The sequence below is a fragment of the Mytilus trossulus genome, chromosome 11, assembly GCF_036588685.1.
Source record: "Mytilus trossulus isolate FHL-02 chromosome 11, PNRI_Mtr1.1.1.hap1, whole genome shotgun sequence".
Lineage (NCBI taxonomy): Eukaryota > Metazoa > Mollusca > Bivalvia > Mytilida > Mytilidae > Mytilus > Mytilus trossulus.
Window position 1 is genome coordinate 50,722,156 of NC_086383.1, and position 24,280 is coordinate 50,746,435.

Consider the following 24,280-nt stretch of genomic DNA (forward strand, 5'->3'; position numbering starts at 1 on the left):
ATACAAATGTCAAAAAAGGGCTACATCAGTCTACATTGTTTTTATAATCGTAAACACTATTTAAAAACAAATATGTTACAAAGAAGCATAAATGGCAGATGTGATCTTTGGATAGCAACAAGGCAAAACAGTATGACCCGAGATTTTTCATTACATACGGTTTATTTTTTTTTTTTTTTTTTATTTGAGCGTCAATAAAGTAAGTGTCTTTTGAAGACAAAAAGCGCGTTTGGTATACCATATTGTATTTATCTTATTAACTTTGGGGTATACAAGTGTAAACTGTAAGTAACTTGTGCTACCTGTTGTGATAATATATGTATTTAAGCTATCACTATATTTGATATGGTGTCTATATATTTAAAACAGCAAAACCATTTGCTTTGGTTAGGTAGATATGGTTTAACCCTTAGGCTTATAAAAAATACGTTTTAAATTTTCAAATCGTGTATTTAATATTGTAAATAATATTTTATTTATTTTTAGAAAGGGTACACATGACATAAGTCATTTATAAACACTAGTTATCGTTCTTGATTTAAATTTAAATTTGTTGTCATGTGATACAATCACCTGTCAAACCTAGTACAACATGGCTCAGGCTGCGTCAAAAACATGTGAAATTTGTGTGAGTGCCCCTGGGTCACAATACTGCTTAGACTGTGAGCAACTTTATTGTGAAAACTGTAAGTCACTGCACCAAAGACAGAAGTTATCGACAAACCACCAGTTTCAAAACGCTTCCGAACTAATCCCGGAAGGTAAATCTAGATGTAGCCAACACACAGAAGAATTTACTTTAATGTGTAATACATGCAATGTACCAGTATGTACAAGTTGTGTGACAGGAAAGCATAATAAGCATGAATTTTCCAAATTTGTCGATGCAATCGCTCAACTACGAGGATATAATGAAACGAAAATACGTGCAAAAACAAATCAGGCAGATCAGAATATAACGAAAATTGAGGACAGCTTGACATCGTTTGATAATGATGTAGAATCTGTCATAAAAGCAATCACTGATCAAAGCAACAATATTAAACGCATGGTTGATAAATCAGTAGCTCAAATGATTGCCTTAGTAAAAGAACAATCTAAGAAGGAGAAAGATAAACTTACGAAGAGTTTATCTGCTGCTAAAGCCGTACTTGTTGCTGGACAGAACATAGATAAGAGGAGACAGGATCTAGATAAAACCAGACCCGATGAAACTATGGTACAACAAATCAATAAGATAAAAGAAGAGATCAACAAACTAAATATAAACCCTCTTCTCGAGTTTCCAAAGATATCATTCGATAGCAAAGTTGTGACTGAGGATGATATAAGGCAACTAATCGGTACATATACTGTAAGGTAAATATCAAAATTGTGTTTCTTCTGAATGATAGTTATCATTGTTTCTATAAATCACTGAATTACTGAATTTGCAAGTTTATTCAAAGTGTTAAACTACTTCTAAGTAAAAACCATTAAGTTAAGCTTTAAGAAAAAGACCGAATTGTCTTGGTCCAGAGATCTCCAATCAAACAGTCATTATGAATATTGACAGTATAAACTATTTATCTAAAGGCAGGCACTAACGATCATTACAATGAATACTGAAATATCTTTCTTAAACAAATGAACAAAGGACTATTGTTTCGCTTTGAATCGTTTTTCTTTGATCTTTGATAGCCTTCTTAAATTATCAGGTGTTTCTACTTCGAATCGAAATGGACTTAAGAGTTATCAAGAGTAAACATTTTTTATAACATGACAATTCTTCAATTTTTAGGTCTCGTCTCTTATTTTCTATAATGTAATCTTGTTTCTTTCATCGACGTTTTTTAAGCTGTATGACAACATCTGTATATTAATCATTCGTCAAAGCGTTTTCTAAAAAAAATATCAGGATAACTGCTTTAGCTCGTCAGTGTGACATTTCGTATACACAAGTACCCTCGGTTTCAAAACTGTTGGAGATTTAAATCAATCAATCATACTTGCAATTAAAAATGGAGAAAAAATCTGTATAAAGCCATCTGTGAACATAGGTAAAACAGCAAGTATGCTACTAGTATTTGTAAATCTCAGTAAAGATATGCTATTTTCACAATTTAAAATTGAAAAAGGTAAGGCACATTGAATGCGGTCAAGGGTTTACAATGAAATGGAAGACACATATTGACTTCTCACAAGTCACTTCGTTACCACAATTATTCATTATCAACAAGTCTTTCAAGTTGTATTTAATTTTCATGGATAAAGAAAATGTTTCAAAAATCAACTCTAAGTTTGATAACTAATAAACCTTTTTTTTTTATAAATATCAAAAGAATATGTGAAATGTAAAAGTGAAAATAATTACCTTTTTTATCTACATCCAAGCATATATCACATTAACTCATAGATTACTAGATATAAGAAGAAGTGACATTAGTGCCAATGAGAAAACTCTCCATACAATTTATAAATGTAAACCTTTTAAAATAGGTCAAGGTACGGTGTTTAACACGGAGCCTTGGCTCACACCAACCAGAAAGCGTTCAAGGGACCCAGTAAATTGCTGGTGTAAAACCATTCAAATAGGAAAAACAACGGTAAAATCTATATATAAAAACCGAGGAACGAGAAACACTTTTGAACTACATCGACAAACGATAACTACCTACTGAACATCAGATATCTAACTTAGGATGGTTTAAACGTTTTGATGGTGCCAAACTTTCACCCTTATTTGAAACAATAGTGTAACATCACAACATAGAAAGACACACTATAAGATATCAATTGGAATGGCTGAACAACTATCAAACGACGAAGTAACAAAAATGAACATACACTGAGCGAATAAATTTGATCTACAAACATACACTAAATAAATAAAATTGATATATTAACTTGTCTTTTCATCAGTATTCTACTTGCATTTATAACAAAAATAAAAAATAACTCCAAATATCGTGGTTTTTTTTATATAAAAGAATAAAAAAATATATAGTACAAAGAAAAACAATATACATCTTACTTATACATCCAAGCATAAATCATATTAACTCATAGTTTTGAAGTCTTTTGATTAGCAATTAAAATTTCACTGTTAAAAAAATAAACAGTTTTCATAAATATTAGAAGACTGAATAAAATGTGAAAAAGAACAATAATAAACCTATTACTTCCTCCTTGAAGCATATGTCATAACAACTCAAAGTTATCTAGTCTTAATTACTTCAATGTTCTACTTTCATTTATAACAAAAATCAAACTCCGTATATCGTTTACAACTATTTCTTTTTTCATAAATATTCAATGAAAAAATAAAATTTGGCTAAGAAAAATAATAAACATATTTACTTTTACATCCAAGCATATACCATATAAAGTCAAAGTTTTTTCTATTCTTTAGATTAACAATTTAATTTTCACCTGTAAAAATCGATCATACACAAATTTGAAACAAATTTTTTTCAAAAATACTAAAAGAATATATAAATTGTGAACAAGAAAAATGATAAACCTATTACTTATGTTTTCAATCATATGTCATCAAATCTCATAGTGTCCTAGTCTTTTGATTAACAATTCTATTTTCACTGGTAAAAATTATATATTAATATGTATCTTGTTTTCTTAAATAAAAAGTTTTAATAAATATTAAACGAACAGATAAATGTTAATAAGACAATTAATCAACATATAACTTATATGTTACATCCAAGCTTAATTATATATTGAAAAAAATATATAACCGTTAGAAAGACATAAAATTTACATATTACCAACACATTCAAAAAGAACATGATTAGTGAACATTTGTTTAATGGCATTCCTTGTCATTTAAAAATGGTGAAGTAAACAATATTTTTTTATTTCAGTGGATGTTCACCAGTCGAAAAAAAAGAAAAGCAGCAACATGGATTTCTATTTAGATGTCCGATTTGTGGGTAAGTTCTTAATGACAATTTACTTGATTATTAATTTTGAACCCCCCCCCCTTTTTTTACACTTTAACTACAAAAAGGCTTACATGATAAAACTGTTGGACAGACCAATACTTCATATAAAACCGATATCAAACAAAATAGACAGACAAGTATCTTGTAATCTATAATTTACGTCAACTTTATCTGATTTCTCTCAAAAATTTACAGGAATCTTTGTAGAGGTAACAAACTGATTTCTTAACATTTATATTTATATCAGATGTCGTGTCAAATTTATAGACTTTGTAAATATAAAAAAAGGAGATGTGGTATGATTGCCAATGAGACAACTACCCACAAAAAGACCAAAATGACACAAACATTAACAACTATAGGTCACCGTACAGCCTTCAACAATGAGCAAAGCCCATACCGCATAGTCAGCTATAAAAGTTACACAAAAGACGATTATGCAGGCGGAAACCCGGTTGAAATAGAACAAAAGAATCGAAGCTCTTTGTTTGAGAAGGCTGTAATGTTTACTATAGTAACATTTTTTTTAAAGTTAATAGAAACAAATAAAATGACAATTTTCGGCTCAACTTTGAAGTATTTTATTTCAAAAAACGCCATTTGCATAAGATTTAATTAATCTATTTCATAGTTAAGCAGAACAATTTGATATCAAGTCGACGACATGGGTAGCTGTTAAGTTGGATGTAGAAAATGCATAAACTCCAATTAAAAAAATACCACGGACGGGGAACATATGAATCTATTAGTTCAGTAATTTTCGTGTCTACCTTTTCATTGTGAAACTCAAAAACAAAATAAACAAATAGATAATAACGTATCGAGAAGAGAAAATCGAGTGCACCGTTTTATGTTTAGGCGTGTTTGAGTTGAATATTTTGTCTTTAAAACGTATAAAGCAAGATTATTTGATTCACTATCTAGCTTCAGACTCTATCATTTTATATGTCAAGGTCACAGGTTAATTTTATAACATTAAAATATCACAGTACTAAGAGATGAAAGATATGGGTTAAGTGAAATACCTCTCTAATGAATCACAAAAATAGAGTAGGTCTGTTTGAATATTTACAAAAAGTTCTTGACAACAGTCTTTTAAGTTGTATCTTAAAAATGCATATTTTCAAAAATAAATCATTGTTTGTGTGTGATAATTTGGGTTTATAGTCTTTATCCACTGAAAATTTTTAATCTGCCCTTCCACGAAATATCTAATAAGATTTTTTTTAAATGTTTATGAATTTTCGAAAATTCCACCTTACAACCAATCAGACAATATTTTAAAGTTGTTTAAAAGAAGACAGGAACATTAACCGATGCTCATTAGCTTATAGATACATTCGTACACCGCATTTTTTTCACGCTACAGGTTGAACAAATTGTCAAGTTTTGTGATTATGCACAGAAAATCCAATGTTGTGTGATAAAAAGAAAATTTACATTATAGAATTTTAAGATAAAATGTAAAAAGATACATTGTAGCTCTTATAACATGTTTTCAGATTAAGATAAGGTAAACATAATTTCTTTATACAACTGTAAGTAGGTAAATTCATAACACTTTCAATAAAATAAATCTCTTCATATGAGTTATCTCCCCTTATGTAGCAGAGATGGAGAACAATACCCCATTAACATAAAATTTCAAATGTCCCACTAAGTGCCTGATTGATTGCATCACAATTGACGTTGGATACCATAGATTCAAGATTTGTTTGAAGTGGATATAGTTGAATTGTTTAATTCAACTGCTTAATTGATAGTACTATCATTGGCCACAAATAGAACACCTACATGTAATTTGTAAGTAACTAAGTAGAAACATTGTATGTCTGTCTGTAAGAAAACGACCAAACAACGCAGAAAATCCATCAAAAACATTTCTTGTAGTAAAGAATTATTGCATCTCAGTCTGTGTTGTGTTTCATTTCCATTATACCTGTATACTACTGGAAAAAAAAGATTAAAATTCGACATACTTTTTTATTAATTTTTTTTTTTATAATTAAACAATACCTAGCAGCAGCCTGCGTCAAATTTAACCAATATAAATTTACAATTATGTGTCCAATTAAGAATTATGAGATACAGTAAACATCTTTTGTATGTGTTGTTGGAATATTTTTTTCTGTCCCACGAGTTTGTATATTTGCCAAATTCATGAGTAGAGATTCGAAATTTAACTGCTTGATTCCTGTAAACAAAATATGAAAACGGGACATAAAACATGTTATAGATAAACGCTAAACAAGTTTATTTCACATCAAAATACTGGTATCTGTGTTACCTACTTCCTTAAGATTCGTTCAATGCGATATAATTAAAACAAAATTATGTCTGTTTTTAAATATTAGCAATGTTCAGTAATTCATTTCATTTCATACTAGATAGGTATTCAAAATTTTATTTTATTTTCAGAAATATCTTACGTTGTTTTCTTTAACTGGTATAGTATAAAAGGTATATGCTGCAAAATCAGTTTTTAAGTGTTTACATATTTCCTAATTTACATTTATTTCTGCATTAAATCGCAAATGAGAAATAATCATAAAAGGTACCAACTTCCATTTACAAACCTGACCTCAAATTAATTTGGATATTCTGTTAAGGTATCTATTAAACATATAGTTACTCGCGCAATTACGAAAGTTTACACCCTTGTCTTTCATTTTTGAGGTTTAATCGGTCTGATTATTGGTAATCGAGAAAGACGCGTCGGACATGCATATTTAAAAATGTTGTTTAAGAAATAATTCATGGAAGCCATAGATTATTGCCATGTGTAAATTTCCAATAATCTATGGCTTCCAGGAATTATTTCGATTCTAATAAGACAAATACGATCATTATAAAAAATGAAGCGAGGGTGGGTAAAGCTGTGTGTGTTGCCGCTCTTTTTTTACTCCCTGTTAGATAAAGCTCAAATATTCTAACAAATCCGTTGCTTGCATGGATTATATCGTGAACAACCGCTAAAATAAAAATATGTTTTATTCTCAAACCAACGCTTTTCATTTTGATTTACATGTTTTTCTCGTAAGCCACCGTCAAATACAAAGTTGACATTTCGTAACTAAGGAGAGGCCATGTTCACTTGCTGAAATCAGTAAATATGCGAATAATGCAATAGAATAGAAAATCAATCAAAACCTACTTTGATAATCAATTTTAATACAATAGTTAACAACATTCCAATGGTTCACGTAACAGAAAACTTTCAACTCTAGCGTTATCATTTGTATGACGTCATGTTTTAAAATGACTTAAATGCGCCAAAAACAATAATAGACTTTCGCGGAATTTGATTTGATTTTTATTTTGTTGGTTGCTCCGAGGTCTTGTGCATTACTTCTAATTATAATGCATCCGAATAAAAATAAAAGTGATTTTGTCTTTTTTTAATTGCAATTTTTAAAACAATAAAATCGGCAAAGAGTTTGCAAATAGGTTCAATACATGTGGATTTACGTGGGAAGTATATTGTAACAGCCATTGTTATGTACACCACGGAGTCTGCGCTAAGTATCGATATATCGAGAATTTTATCACAGTGTTGTTTACAAAGCGAAAGAAGCACGTCATATTAGATTTATGTTTTAAATTGCAACTAACGAGTCACTATTGATGCTATCTGTAATGTGCTTTGTTTCGTTTTTGAAAGTTATTTCAAAATTAGTTTTAAAATAATAAAATATCACATAATACATTAAGTTTGAAGAAAAGAGTTAATCAAATGCAACGAACAACAAGGATAAGACATACAGAAGTATATACATTGCCAATATATCACCAGTCAAATGTGATATGTCGTTTTAGTATTGGTTTTTTCAAATCAAATAAATATTTGTTATCGTTACAGGCGTGAACGTATCGGACCTAACAGCGACTTGTAAGTATATTATTCATCTTACTACAAGCATATACGAATAGAAAAGATAGCGTCTTTTTTAATCAAAGATACAAACCAACTGTGTCTTTAATATATATGTGGTGCACTCCTCGATGAATTGATAAAATTAAGAATGAAAATGGCGAATATGTTAAGGTGACAACAACGCTACAAAAGAGCTGACAAATCCAAATTTAGTTAATGGCCGTATCAGTTTCTATGTTGTCTAATTTTTTCAACGTTATTAAGAATCTATATCCTGCTTTAGACCATGGCCAGTAGAACAGGTACATTAAGATGATTAGTATCATGTACTATGTCTATTTTTTCTTATAACAATTAAGAAACATCTGTGGATTACCTGTAGTTTACCGTTGATAAATTTCTTTAAAATATTCAGTTGTTTAAACACAATCTATCTATATAAAGTAAACAAAAAATAATGTCCGGGCTTGAATTTGGACGATAGAATTGTCTGAACTCAATTATTTTGAATGGAACTGACATCGATAATTCAAGGCATATTGCAAGTTTTCCCTCTTTTTATACCAATATAGCAATTTGTTTGTCTTTTTGACAATTTTCTCAAAAGTCGTATCATAAGATCACGTCTGTCAATTTTTACATATTCATGGTATCATAAATGATGACATCACAAGCGACTTGTCTGCACTGCGTTTCTGTTCTTTATTTACAACAAACATGTTTTGTACAAAATAAGAGGGTTTTCTTTATTTAATGAAAGGCTTTTATTTATTTTGAATTTATTGAACTATAAAACTAATTTTTGACTCTTCACATTGAATAATCCGCGAAGTGGATTATGTAAAATGTGAAGAGTCAAAAATTAGTTTTATGGTTCAATAAAATCAAAATAAATTATTGCCATTCATTATAAATAAATTTCTATCAAACATAAGGCTCAAAGAACTTTTTATATTATTTATCTTGACAATAACAACGTACACACATGTTGGCGTATGAATACACAACGTCAGAGTGGGCGTGTACACGCCATCAAAATTGACAACATTGAAAATAAAACTAATAATTTTAACCAATCAGAAGACAGTAAATACACACAATTTATTTATTTAACTTCTTTCAGTCAATTGCAAATCAAAGTTGCACCACATGAAAAAAAATGTTGGTTGCTTCTGATGATTACTAGACCTAAGATTGTGACAATTTCATAAATTTGATACGCCATATTCATATGTCAAAATAAAGTCCTTAGATTAAACTGTGTTGTTGTAATGCTAATACAATTTAAAGATTGATTGATAAATACATGTATATAAATCCTTTAATTCACTCATTGGCCGTTACTTTGAGCGAGACGAACATAATCTTGACACCTTATCAAATCTCACCTTGAGAAAAGAAAAACATATAATTTCTAAGGTCTAGGGTTACAAATCATCATAACTTTCTACTCGCCACATATATGCTGTTAAATTGGTAATAATTTTTTTTGTTACATAACTGTTATATATAGCTCAAATTCTGAAAATGGGATATCTTTTTAACAATATGTTGACATAGCAATATAGAAAATGTACAAATGCATCAATTGTTTGAAAGAAAAAATAACCATATTTCCTTCTATTTCAGTCCGTAAGTAGCAAGTTCAAATATAATTTGGAGAAGTATACATTACTTTAACTGCAATGCAACACTAGTACCTGTGTTTCCGGTTAAGTAAAAATTATTGCCATATTCGATATAATATTTACCCATCAATCGTAAGTCACGGCAGTCTGTAGAGTAAAGAAAAACAAAAACTATGATGGTTAAAGTCTTTAAAAAGAAAATGATTTTTCTATCCAAGATACATAGAGATCCCCGTGGCTAATTGTCATGTAGCAGGTGTGCACAACGCCAATCGTAACTGAATAGGACTGCGCCAGATTTTCAATCGAATGTCAGATCTACTATGCGGGCTTCCTCCATCAACACAAACTGACCGCTTCTGTTCGTGTCGTTAACCACACATCAATCAATCAATCAATAGACACTACATATATTGCAAGCCAAGTCGACAAGACATCAAAACTATGTCGTATCAACATAAAAAATATCATTGCACAAAAAAAAGAACGTTTAATGTGTGTAGATAAATCTTGGATGCGCACATGTAAATGTACAACTAAATTATGAGTAAAACGATAATTCAGATCTGTTCAACAATTTAATACAGCTGAAGTTTTGATTTCTAAATACAGTTTCTGCAATTTCAAGTGTTAGCAAAATAACTTATTATAAAATATAAAATTGTGCGGTCAAGTTTGTCAATTTGGACATGTTTACGTCAACATACATAGTGACATCATAAGCGACCTGTCTGGCACTCCATGTTCTATTCTTTGTTTTTTTAAACATGTTTGGCAAATACAAGGGTTTGTTTAATATAAAAAAACAAAACTTAGTTCAGCAACGTACAGATAAAGTTTGCGCCTCATCTGGCGTTAACTCTGAGCGAGACGAACATAATTTGACACATTATGAGGAATTATATAACCTGTCTTGCTACACCTTTATAAAAGACAAACCTACAATTTCTAAGGTCTAGGGTTATAAATTATCACGACTCTCTACACGACACATATGCTGCTGGTCTATCCTACAAAACAGATCAAATGTTTACATAATTAAAATGATGGTTTTTTGTAATATTGCATATAGAAATAGACTGAAGTTTATTAAAGACATCCCGAAATTTACTAAAGCTGGGTTCACACTGTCGTTCAGATCAACTCGACGATCCCGATTGGCAAAATTTCCACGACCAAGCGTAACCAAATTCTTGAACGGGCCTATTAACGAATTATATAACTCTCTACTCGCCACATATGCTGCTGTGTTCTAGCTGAAAAGATAGATCAAATCTTTACATAATTAAGAAAGTTTTCGTACTATTGCACAAAGAAATTGACCGAAGTTCATTAAAGACATTTTGGAAACCTGTTTGTACGTTAAATTGCTAACAAAATAAAAACTAAGTTTAACATAACTGTTATATATAGCTCTTATTCTGAAAATGGGATATCTTTTTTAACGATGTGTTGACATAGCAATATAGAAAATGTACAAATGCATCAATTGTTTCAAAGAAAAATTAATCATATTTCCTTCTTTTTCAGTCCGTAAGTAGCAAGTTCAAATATAATTTGGAGAAGTATACATTACTTTAACTGCAATGCAACACTAGTACCTGTGTTTCCGGTTAAGTAAAAATTATTGCCATATTCGATATAATATTTACCCATCAATCGTAAGTCACGGCAGAAATAGACGGAAAAAAAAAAGATACTTTATTTAAAGAGTAACACGCGTCTTCTGTAGAGTAAAGAAAAGCAAAAACTATGATGGTTAAAGTCTTTAAAAAGAAAATGATTTTTTCTATCCAAGATACATAGAGATCCTCGTGGCCAATTGTCATGTAGCAGGTGTGCACAACGCCAATCATAACTGAATAGGACTGCGCCAGATTTTCAATCGAATGTCAGATCTACTATGCGGGCTTCCTCCATCAACACAAACTGACCGCTTCTGTTAGTGTCGTTAACCACACATCAATCAATCAATCAATAGACACTACATATATTGCAAGCCAAGTCGACAAGACATCAAAACTATGTCGTATCAACATAAAAAATATCATTGCACAAAAAAAAGAACGTTTAATGTGTGTAGATAAATCTTGGATGCGCACATGTAAATGTACAACTGAATTATGAGTAAAACGATAATTCAGATCTGTTCAACAATTTAATACAGCTGAAGTTTTGATTTCTAAATACAGTTTCTGCAATTTCAAGTGTTAGCAAAATAACTTATTATAAAATTCAAAATTGTGCGGTCAAGTTTGTCAATTTGGACATGTTTACGTCAACATACATAGTGACATTATAAGTGACCTGTCTGGCACTCCATGTTCTATTCTTTGTTTCTTTAAACATGTTTGGCAAATACAAGGGTTTGTTTAATATAAAAAAAAAACTTAGTTTAGCAACGTACAGATAAAGTTTGGGCCTCATCTGGCGTTAACTCTGAGCGAGACGAACATAATTTGACACATTATGAGGAATTATATAACCTGTCTTGTCACACCTTTATAAAAGACAAACCTATAATTTCTAAGGTCTAGGGTTATAAATTATCATGACTCTCTACACGACACATATGCTGCTGGTCTATCCTACAAAACAGATCAAATGTTTACATAATTGAAATTATCGTTTTTGTAATATTGCACATAGAAATAGACTGAAGTTTATTAAAGACATCCCAAAATTTACTAAAGCTGGGTTCACACTGCCGTTCAGATCAACTCGATGATCCCGATTGGCAAAATTTCCACGACCAAGCGTAACCAAATTCTTGAACGGGCCTATTAACGACTTATATCACTCTCTACTCGCCACACATGCTGCTGTGTTCTAGCTGTTAAGATAGATCAAATCTTTACATAATTAAGAAAGTTTTCGTACTATTGCACAAAGAAATTGACCGAAGTTCATTAAAGACATTTTGGAAACCTGTTTGTACGTTAAATTGCTAACAAAATAAAAACTAAGTTTAACATAACTGTTATATATAGCTCTTATTCTGAAAATGGGATATCTTTTTAAAGATGTGTTGACATAGCAATATATAAAATGTACAAATGCATCAATTGTTTCAAAGAAAAATTAATCATATTTCCTTCTTTTTCAGTCCGTAAGTAGCAAGTTCAAATATAATTTGGAGAAGTATACATTACTTTAACTGCAATGCAACACTAGTACCTGTGTTTCCGGTTAAGTAAAAATTATTGCCATATTCGATATAATATTTACCGATCAATCGTAAGTCACGGCAGAAATAGACGGAAAAAAAAAGATACTTTATTTAAAGAGTAACACGCGTCTTCTGTAGAGTAAAGAAAAGCAAAAACTATGATGGTTAAAGTCTTTAAAAAGAAAATGATTTTTCTATCCAAGAAACATAGAGATCCCCGTGGCTAATTGTCATGTAGCAGGTGTGCACAATGCCAATCATAACTGAATAGGACTGCGCCAGATTTTCAATCGAATGTCAGATCTACTATGCGGGCTTCCTCCATCAACACAAACTGACCGCTTCTGTTAGTGTCGTTAACCACACATCAATCAATCAATCAATAGACACTACATATATTGCAAGCCAAGTCGACAAGACATCAAAACTATGTCGTATCAACATAAAAAATATCATTGCACAAAAAAAAGAACGTTTAATGTGTGTAGATAAATCTTGGATGCGCACATGTAAATGTACAACTAAATTATGAGTAAAACGATAATTCAGATCTGTTCAACAATTTAATACAGCTGAAGTTTTGATTTCTAAATACAGTTTCTGCAATTTCAAGTGTTAGCAAAATAACTTATTATAAAATATAAAATTGTGCAGTCAAGTTTGTCAATTTGGACATGTTTACGTCAACATACATAGTGACATCATAAGCGACCTGTCTGGCACTCCATGTTCTATTCTTTGTTTTTTTAAACATGTTTGGCAAATACAAGGGTTTGTTTAATATAAATAAAACAACTTAGTTCAACAGCGTACAGATAAAGTTTGGGCCTCATCTGGCGTTAACTCTGAGCGAGACGAACATAATTTGACACATTATCAGGAATTATATAACCTGTCTTGTCACACATTTATAAAAGACAAACCTATAATTTCTAAGGTCTAGGGTTATACATTATCATGACTCTCTACACGACACATATGCTGCTGGTCTATCCTACAAAACAGATCAAATGTTTACATAATTGAAATTATCGTTTTTGTAATATTGCACATAGAAATAAACTGACGTTTATTAAAGACATCCCGAAATTTTACTTAAGCTGGGTTCACACTGCCGTTCAGATCAACTCGATGATCCCGATTGGCAAAATTTCCACGACCAAGCGTAACCAAATTCTTGAACGGGCCTATTAACGACTTATATCTGATTGCTATCACACTGTATATGGATTTAAGTCTATTTTATCAAGACTCCAACCCGATCACTAATTGAATACATATTCAATAATTCCGACCAATTCACGATCTCTACACGATCTTTACTCGACGAGCTAGGTTAAATCAATTATATTCGATCTCAGCCTGATCTCGGCCAGACCAGATCGATTTGATCGTATAGGGGTCGTGGGGAAAGTCGGTTATTGGTCGGATATGTACAATTTCGGTATGAAAACGTCTGAATTTTGTATATCACCCGCTGCAGCTGAAGGGGCATTTTATGTATAATAAAATATAAAAATAATATTAATAAATATTTTATTTAAAGAGAGTAACTCAATTGGAACTAGTTTAATTTTTGTTTACTGCTCTTTCCTTGAAAAAGACACCACAAAATGAGATTTGTCACTAGATTAGTACTGATGTAAGATAGCAATGTACATAAATTTTACCATCTCATTTTCCTTGTTTTCTTACAAATTAAGTCTATTGTTTGTTTTTATATATGTGCATATGTATGTAATCAGAATTTTCCATAGATCTGATACCCAGTGGTTGAAAAGTTCAAGATATTTCTTTTTGGTGAAGTCATGGCAACGATCTTCTTATTTTACTAATAATATTGCAAAAAGGGGGTGAAGATGTCACATATTTTATCAAAATTTTACCAAAAATAGAATTTAAATCCCCTAGAGAATAACTTTTCTGAAACTGTTTACACATATCTACTACGAATTCAAATAAAAACCATTTGTCTTTCGTCTCATTTTTTTTATACAATTGCGTATAAAAAACTGTTGGTAAACAAACGATCATACGGTGGCATATAGTTGTTAATTTCTGTGACCTTTGTAGTCCTCATTGGCAATTATACCACATCGTCTTATTTTTATACTACAAGAATTTCTGAACATACGGAAAATCCGTACAGTCAAACAAAAATAGCCAATTAAACAGGTAAAATATGATATTGATATTCTAAAAAAAACTAACTATGAAGGCTCAATTAGTCATCAGTTGTAAAATAATGAATTTAAAGCACAATTACTTTCATATTACAAAAATCCTCTGGGGCTAGAATGCAGGATCTACTTTCCTTTCGGAACACCAAAGATCATTCCATGTTAAATTTGTTTTCGTGTTGCTAAATTTGTAGTTTTCTATGTTGATTTATGTAGACTGCTGTTTGTCTACTCGTCGGCTGTGGCTGTGTCGGTTTGGTGTCGACCTTTGAGTTTGATTGTTACTTTGGTATCTTTTGTCTGTCTTTCAAAATTTTACCCCTAAGCAAAAGTAGAGATACGTTCTGTAACTGAAGGACTTTGTGTACAGTTAAAATAAAAAGTGACAATATATTTTTGCAGAAGCAAAGTTATGAGAGTTAATCAGAGCTAATCGAATGAAGTCGCGTAGCGATTGGGTATTGGTCGAGTTGGTCTGGGACGAAATAAATATAGCAGTCGTAGTCATCATGAAGCGATCGGGCATTGTTTTTCTGAACCACATATCGAACAGGTTGGCGTTGATCGGGAAATGGTCGGATATTAGTCGAGCAAATATCGAATTGATCGAGTTCTGATCGGTTAACTATATGTATTCCGACCAAACTCGATCTTTACACGATCCTGTCCCATTCAATTTGACAGCTACTCGACGAATTCTAGATCTCTTCTCGATTGACCGGCTTCTCGATCCTTACTCGAATGTTTTTGACATGTTAAAAACTCTCGGGAAGAAAGTCGTATCGAAGACGACTAAGGTACCTCCCCCCCCCCCCCCCCGAACATTCTTGTGTATTTAGTCAGACCAGTCTCCCGATCGCTTAATCTATCTTGATCGAGTTTGATCGAGTTGGTCTGATTGGCATTGTGAACCTAGCTTATAACACTAAATTGGTAAAAAAATAAATAAATTAAAATTCAATAAAACTGTTATATATAGCTCTTATTCTTTCACCACATCTTCCTATATCTATTCTGAAAACTAGATATCTTTAAAACTTGATTAAAAAACAATATAAAAAATATATAAACTGCATCAATTGTTTCAAAAGAAGACTAATCCCATTTCAGTCTGTAAGTAGCAAATTCAAGTTTAAATTAGAAAAGTATATATTATTTTAACTGCAACAATGTACAATGAAACACTAGTACCTGTATTTCCGGTAAAGTAAAACATATTGCCATATTTGATATTATATTTACCCAGTGGATGTAAAATACTTAATTCCGACAACAGACAACAAGATGACTAAAGGTCAGAAAACAGCTGAAGGCCATCAATGCGTCTTCAACACAGCAAGATAATGTCATAGATGGCGGTTACATTCTGTTAGAGGGTCAGCTGAAGCCCACCACTATGGGGGATTTTCTTGCATCGTTAAAGACACATTTGTGGTCTTGGTATATTATACTCTTTGGTCGGGTTAGTGCCTTTATGACACGTTTTACGGTCCATAGTCTATTCGATTTTCATTTTGCGAATATCAGTTTCATTAAATTATGAACAAAGAGATAAAACACTTTAAAAGTGTCCTCGAAGTTTCATCTACAGTAAAATAAATAACAACAGTCCGTATATAAACTCATCATAGATACTAGGATTTAAATTTTGTAGTTTTTTTTCTCCAGACGCGCGTATCGTCTATTAAAGACTTGTTAGTGACGCCCCAATAAAAAAAGTAAAAAAAGGACAAATAAAGTACGAAGTTGAAGAGCATTGAGGACCAAAATTACGAAAGCAAAAACTCATTTATCATAGCATATTATTTTCCTAAGAAAACTTTGTGACTAAAAACAATATTTATTTTTACTGCATAACATATAAGAGAAAACCATTGCTCATAATGATCAATATGAATCTATACAATAAATAAAACAGTTAACATTGAATTAATTCAAAAATATATACAGTTAAAGCATCAAAGGATACAGAATGACACACTGTTGTCGATTAATATATACTTAACGTATTTGTTGAGCCGGTATATACATGTTTAACAGCTACAAATATTTCACATTACTTAGTTTTGTTGACATTTTCTGTTTGAATCATTGCAAATGTCATAACACTAACCTTGAAATAATAGAAATAGTATTCAGTTATTTTGCAACAACATACCCTTTATAGTGTTTATTGTTTCTTTATTTCGTTTGTAGAATCTGTAAATGCACCAAACGCAATAGGTAAGTGCTTAGAATATTAAAAGGAAATACTCCGTTCGATTGAGAAAGGCTATCAAAACAATGAAATATAGGGCACTAGCTGTCAAAATCATGTTCATCGACTTGACTTAACTTTTCATATTTTATTTAAAACACACTTAACATATATCAAAATTACGTAACCTGTATATGCCGATTGTGTTTGGATTGAATCAATCACATACATGATCTTCACTTCGTATACTTTTAATGCTGGCATGCTTGTCCTTTTTAAAACTGAATTCGCCTAATTCTAACGTTACACATCTCAATCTTAAAATGATATTTAAGGTCACATGAATTCGGATTGAATGAAGTAAAATTATTCATTTGTAAATGTAAATTTCATCAGCGAAGTTTCTTTTCTTTATTGTCAAAGATTGAAACAAAGTGTGTTGCTGAGGTTTTTTTTATTGAGTTGGGCCGTTCCGGTTGTGTCTTTCTGTGTTCTAGTGTTGCACTGTTGTTTTGGATAGGTAGAGGGCAAGATGCAATTTGGGCGTTTAATCCCGCTTCAATTATTTGTGCCTGTCCTGAGTCGGGGGTCTGGTGTAAAGCGGTTGTCGTTTGGTTATGCGGTTTATAAGTGTCTCTTGTTACTCGTTTTTATATATAGACCGTTGGTTTTTCCGTTTAAATTGTTTTATACTAGTATATTTTTTGGGGCCCTTTACAGCTTGCTATTCGGTGTGAGGCAAGGCTCTGTGTTAAAGATCGTACTTTGACCTAAAATGGTTTACATTATAAATTGTGACTTGGATTGAGAGTTTTTTATTTGCACTCATACCACATTTTCCTGTATCTATTGACTGCAAAAAAAGTATCATACTTTCACTATTTCTCTTCCAGTAATGATTTAACAAATCAAAAACGTAGCTAATATTTCTTTCAAATATAATTTTGACGCCTCTGTGAAACACTGTTTTTGACATTAATTTACACAAATTTCATAGCATATGTACTGATTTATGCTAGGAATGACAAATAATGTATTAAATAGTTCGAATTAGTTTAATATATCTAGCTTTCTGAAAGGGTTTACCTTACATATGATATTTGTTGTTTTTTTTATTTATTAAAGGAAAACGTACGACTTAATATGTCTTTTTGCATTAGATAACTATAAAAAAGGAAAATGTGGTATGATTGCTAATGAGACAACTATGGATAATACTTAGTAACTGTATTTCCTTTTTTTATATATCAATATAACGTCATTTAGGACTAAAATCTGAAAAAGTAAAATCACAAAAATACTGAACTCAGAGGAAAATCAATTTGGAAAGTCCATACTCACATGGCAAAATCAAAAAACAAAACGCATCAAAAACGAATGGACAAGAACTGTCATATTCCTGATTTGGTACAGGCATTTTCAAATGTAGAAAATGGTGGATTAAACCTGGTTCTATAGCGCTAACCCTCTCACTTTAATAACAGTCTCATCAAATTCCGCTACATTTACATGATGCGTTAAATAAACAGTCACAATTAATAAAATAGTCAAAATATGGGTACATCAGTCATCATCGTATAACAATTTAACAGGACACAAAAACATCTACTATCTACGAACACATGGATTGATTTGACTGTCTGACAAATGCATATACACATTTGCGGTTCCCATCATACAATATCAGGAGAAAAAAAATGGTTTGAACATGTTGAATCATTTATGATATTTTCAAATCTTTGAAAGATTGTTGATAAAAGCATTTTATTTTGGTTAAAAATTTTAATTGTTCTATACACTTCTATTGTCTGTTTAGTGCTTCTCTATTTCAATTATTTAATATAGAAAAGGGAGACGTTAACTGTACCACACGAAGCCCGCATTCAACTTATATTTTTTGTTTAACGATATGTTTTAAAGTCATTATCTATTTCAACAAAATTTAACAGTCGTAAACAGGAAGTTCTGCAATCAGCATGATTGTATAGTTTTGTTGTATCAAATTGCTCACAATCATTATAAAAAAATGTTTCTAACATAAATTCATTTTTTAAACGAACTTCAATATCTTTTTTTCTTACAGATATATGGGCTTTATCAAAAATGTTTAAAAGAGCCAACTCAGCAATATCTACATGGATATATTTATAGATATTTTAATGTCAAACATGTCAAATTGTGTAGTATGTTTCATATATCAAGTATCCAGAAGGTCGAATAGGGACAAAGTACTGCCCACTACTCCCAGGAGGTGTCGTCACCGACGCCCTCCATTACAGTTATCATGGCTATTAATTGAATTAAGTGTTTATAAACAGTTTAATGTTATACACCGTTACCTTTTTTCGATATTAAAATAATATCATAAATCCATTTTCCGTGGGTACAACATGTAAAATAGAACTACTGTATGCAGTATAATGTATAATTTCATATTAGAATTTGTCCAGAACTTTGATAATACACAACAAACCAAAAAATGCCTTTTTAGTATTTATTCCTGTGTCTTCATATCTAATCATGCACTCGATTTATGTTAAATGGTATAATGCATGTAAGAACAACATATTTGTAATGACGAGCTATAATGTTTATGATCATACAACTATTCAATTGTTTAGGTTCAACAACTATGTCTTTCATATGAGCGGGTCTGATCGTTCCTGCTGAAGATAAATTTGAGAAATTTTTTGGCAGCACTAAGTCGAGACCTCTGATGATTTACTATCGATCCCCGAGTGTATCATCAGCTCAGTAGTCAGAACTTTGCATGATTTATAACAAACATTTCTACATTTTGAAATACCAAGGTTTCAAATACTTCAGGCAAACTTATCCAAAGTGTTTTTTTGTATCATTTTTGTCATAAAGTCCCTCAACTTGTTTAACATCCTTGGCGTTTAAATATGCTGCTCTGTGTGTTTCTGAAGAAAGTATCTCCAAAAAGCATTTAATTTATAAAACGTGTTTTCATATTTTTCTTTATTAGGCTATTTCTTTTAAAAAAAAGATAAAATCTTTCTGTTGAAGAAAAAACTTGAACGATACCACAATTCAATGAAATGTGTTTTAAACCAAAATATAATGACCTGTGTATAAAAGTGCTAAACAGAATTTGTTTAAAATATTTGATAGTTATCGTATTTTGTTGCCAATTAGGGTTCAAAGTCTTTTAAATGTGTATGATAGACACAACCCTTCCATGTATCTATAAGACTGAAAAACACAATGTACCACACTATGTTCTCAACGCAGGGTTTGATGATACAAAGAATTTAAATATTCATGTGTAATACGTGATACAATTTCCAGCAAAATTGTGAAACCATAATATTTGTTTTTGGTATTTAAGTCAGATAATACATATCTAACGGATTTTATTTTCTTATAACAATTAAAAATACATAAAGAAAGACTTCACTACGATCGGAAATGATCCTAAATGATTGCAAAATGCTCATGGCACTTTTAACTGTGAAAAGTCTCAAGTGTGTAACGCGCGCAAGAAAATATCGTTGATCCATCAATATGATCTAGAAGGCAAAACGCTCTATTAGGTAGGTGTTATAAAAGAGGGACGAAAGATACCAAAGGGACAGTCAAACTCGTAAATCTAAAACAAACTGACAACGCCATGGCTAAAAAAGAAAAAGACAAACAGAAAAACAATAGTACACATGACACAACATAGAAAACGAAAGAATAAACAACACGAACCCCACCAAAAACTAGGGGTGATCTCAAGTGCTCCGGAAGGGTAAGCAGATCCTGCTCCACATGCGGCACCTGTCGTGTTGCTTATGTGATTACAAATCCGGTAAATAGTCTAATTCGGTAGGTCAAATTCATGAAAGGGAAGGGGATTGTAGTTACGACGTAAGGAACATATCCGATATCATTTGTGAAACGGTTATTCAATAACGGTCAACCAACTCGTGATGGCGTCCGTATAATTTACGAAGGGATGATTTCTACTTCACCATTTGGAACTCTTTGTTTAATAGCTTCTGTTATCTGTGCAGGTGGACGAATTCCATATTTTTTCTATAATATTTTTTGGTAATCCCATATATTAAGTTGAAGCAAATCGTATGTTCCTTCACGCTCTTAAAAATGGGTAAATGGATAGCGAAAAATACCAAAGGAATATTAAAACTCATGAGTCGAAAAGAAACTGACAATGTTATGGCAAACCATAAAAACATCAGAATAGAACATATTAGACTAAAGTCTGAGGAACACGAGTTGATAAAATTGCGACGTCGTAGAATACACATTGGGTTGAGTAAGATATAAAGCGGAAAGAGATGACGTTGAATTCAACAAACAAGGCGTCCTCACACTAAAGCGTTACGGTTCACAGGACAGGGAATCTGAGTGAAACATTTTGGAATCAGTAAGACAATAACAATCAAAACCAAGAAGTAAACAAAGACTAACAAAACCAATGCACATTTACATTCACAGTTATGAATTATAAATAAGAAACAACACAAACTCCACTAATCAAAGAGCAGATTGCTCTGAGAATACGATTGCCATTGTTTTCATTGATACATGTATTAGTATTTGTAGTGTTTGCTATGTATGCTTTAGTATATGAGTATAGAAAGAGAGATAACTCTTTTATATGTTGAAACAATGTATGTGAACTGCTTGTCTCCCTTTGTACTGTTATATATACAATATGCTGAGTTTCCGGTTACGTAATAAATGATGTACCTTCAATGGTGTTTGTTTGTATGCCAGTATCAGGTTCAATCCGAATGTGCTAGCCACAAACAGTATATTTAAATTGGCGACGAGGATAATCAAAGGTTGTATTACAAAATGGGATCAGTTTTACTACCAGATGTTAGCGGTATTCAGAACTTTGACATTTCTGACTCGACAGGATTGTCTGCACGTTGAAAACGATGTCTTCGGGCGTTTCAACTATTTGCCGCAGGAAAAGGGGCTACAGACATAGATCAAAAATATGCATTATTATTGCACACTGCCGGAATGAATGTTCAGGACATTTTCTTCACATTGCCGGAAGGTGCCGGAGAAGGTGCATATGAGAAGGCGGTGAATGCGCTAGATGCTTATTTCACACCACTTTCAAATGACTCTTATGAACGATCAATTTTTCTATCTATGATTCAGTCTTCTTCAGAGACATTTGAACAATATATAACGCGTCTTCGACAGAGAGCTGATACATGTGATTTTGGCAATCAAAATGCAATTGATGAATGAATACGAGATCAAATTATTGATAAATGTTGAAGTCACCATCTCAGACGAAAATTACTTGAGAAAGGTATGACACTTACTTTAGCAAATGTAAGAAGTATTGCAAAAGCTATGGAAGACTCAGAACGACAAGCTAAATCAATTGAAGGTCAAGGTCAAGTCAACATGATACAGTCAAAAGGTAAACAGTATGGAAAGAACAGTTTTGATTCTGGTAACAAAAGTTTTAATTCGGGTAACAAGTCTACATGTACAGCAACTTGCTACAGTTGTGGACGTGAATGTCACATTAGGACTGACATAAGCTGTCCGGCTCGGGGGAAGAAATGCAGGAAGTGTAAAATCGTTGGTCATTTTGATAAAGTTTGTAAAACTTAGGATAAGTCAAAACACGGAAAGATTCGTCAAGTTGTTGAACAACCACAGAATAACACGGATGATGAGGAATATGTATTCAGCATGATCGGTGTAAATCATATTAATTCTGTATGTAATAATATTGTTGTCAATATAGGGAATGTGAATTTGAAAATGATAATTGATTCTGGAGCATCATGTAACATCATGGGAATAAATTTATGGAATTATTTAAAAGATAATCATGTGAAATGTGTTTCGTCCAAGTCTAAAAAGAGTTTATTCGCATATGGCAGCGATGAACCATTGAAAATCGCTGGAATATTTACAGCTACTATACAATGTAACAACAGAACTTTGAATGGTATTGAATTTGTTGTTATTGAAGGCTAAGGTCAGGCTTTATTGAGTCGTAATACAGCAGAACAGTTAGGTGTGCTGCAGCTTGTTCACAGTGTTAGTGAACCTGGAACAATTAAGGACAAGTATCCAGAATGTTTTGGTAAATTGAAATCATTTCAGTTACAGATACCTATCGACCCAGATGTTGAACCCATTATTCAGCCTATGAGGAGGGTACCGTTTTATCTGTGCGATAAAGTTGGCAGGAAGTTTTTGATATAATTGAACATGTCAATGAACCTAGTCAATGGGTTTCTCCAGTAGTAGTCGTGCCAAAACGTTCAGGTGATGACATCAGACTATGTGTTGACATGCGCCAGGCTAATACAGCTATGAAACGAGTAAGACATCCGATTCCAACAATAGATGAACTATTGCAAGATATGAACTCTAGTAAAGTGTTTAGTAAGCTTGATGTAACTTGGTCCTATCACCAAATTGAGTTAAAACCAGAGTCTAGGGAAATAACTACTTTTGTAACTCATAAAGGGTTGTTTAGGTATAAGCGCCTTATGTTTGGTATTAGTTGTGCCCCTGAATTATATCAAAATATCATGCAACAAGTCCTTCAGGTCTGTGAGGGTGTTCATAACATTATGGATGATATTATTGTACATGCTAGTAACCAGGTTGAACATGATAAATGTCTTGAAAATGTTGTAAGGGTACTGCGAGACAAAGGTATTACTTAAAACAATGATAAATGTGAATTTGATATGTCCAAAGTAGTGTTCATGGGTCATGTTTTGTCTGGTCGGGGTATTGGGCCAGCAGATGTCAGAGTCAAAGCTGTCGTTGAAGAACGTGAGCCAAGAACTTCAGCAGAAGTTCGTGGTTTCTTAGATCTTGTTAATTATAATGCTAGATTTATTTCTGACTTAGCTACTATTTCAGCTCCGCTGCGTGCACTTACTCGTAAAGATGCAACGTTCACATGGGGTAAAGATGAACAAAGGTCGTTCGATGAGCTAAAACGTCGTCTTGCCAATGCGGAAACTTTAGGTTATTATGACAAGTCGGCACTGACTAAGGTAATCGCAGATGCTAGTCCAGTTGAACTCGAAGCCGTGCTCATACGAGAACAAAACGGTGAGATGCGCATTATTTCTTACGCGAGTAGGAGTTCAAGCGATACGGAACGCAGATATGCGCAGACCGAAAAGGAGGCTCTAGCCTTGGTATGGGCGTGTGAAAGGTTTCATGTTTATATCTACGGAAGCCAGTTCGAGCTCTTAACGGACCATTAACCGCTCGGGTGTATTTACTCTACAAAGTCGAAAGTATGTGCTCGAAT

At 32.1% G+C, this 24,280-nt stretch overlaps 1 protein-coding gene across 1 annotated transcript; it reads left to right on the plus strand.

The window, feature by feature from the left end:
• The first annotated feature begins 566 nt into the window (after positions 1 to 566).
• On the plus strand, positions 567 to 23,208 carry LOC134690135 (E3 ubiquitin-protein ligase TRIM45-like). Its single transcript, XM_063550109.1, has 5 exons — positions 567 to 1,359; positions 3,861 to 3,929; positions 7,801 to 7,830; positions 22,263 to 22,408; positions 22,979 to 23,208. Exons 1-5 carry the CDS (start codon positions 593 to 595, stop codon positions 23,206 to 23,208), a joined length of 1,242 nt encoding a protein of 413 aa, XP_063406179.1. The 5' UTR covers positions 567 to 592.
• Positions 23,209 to 24,280: the final 1,072 nt, after the last annotated feature.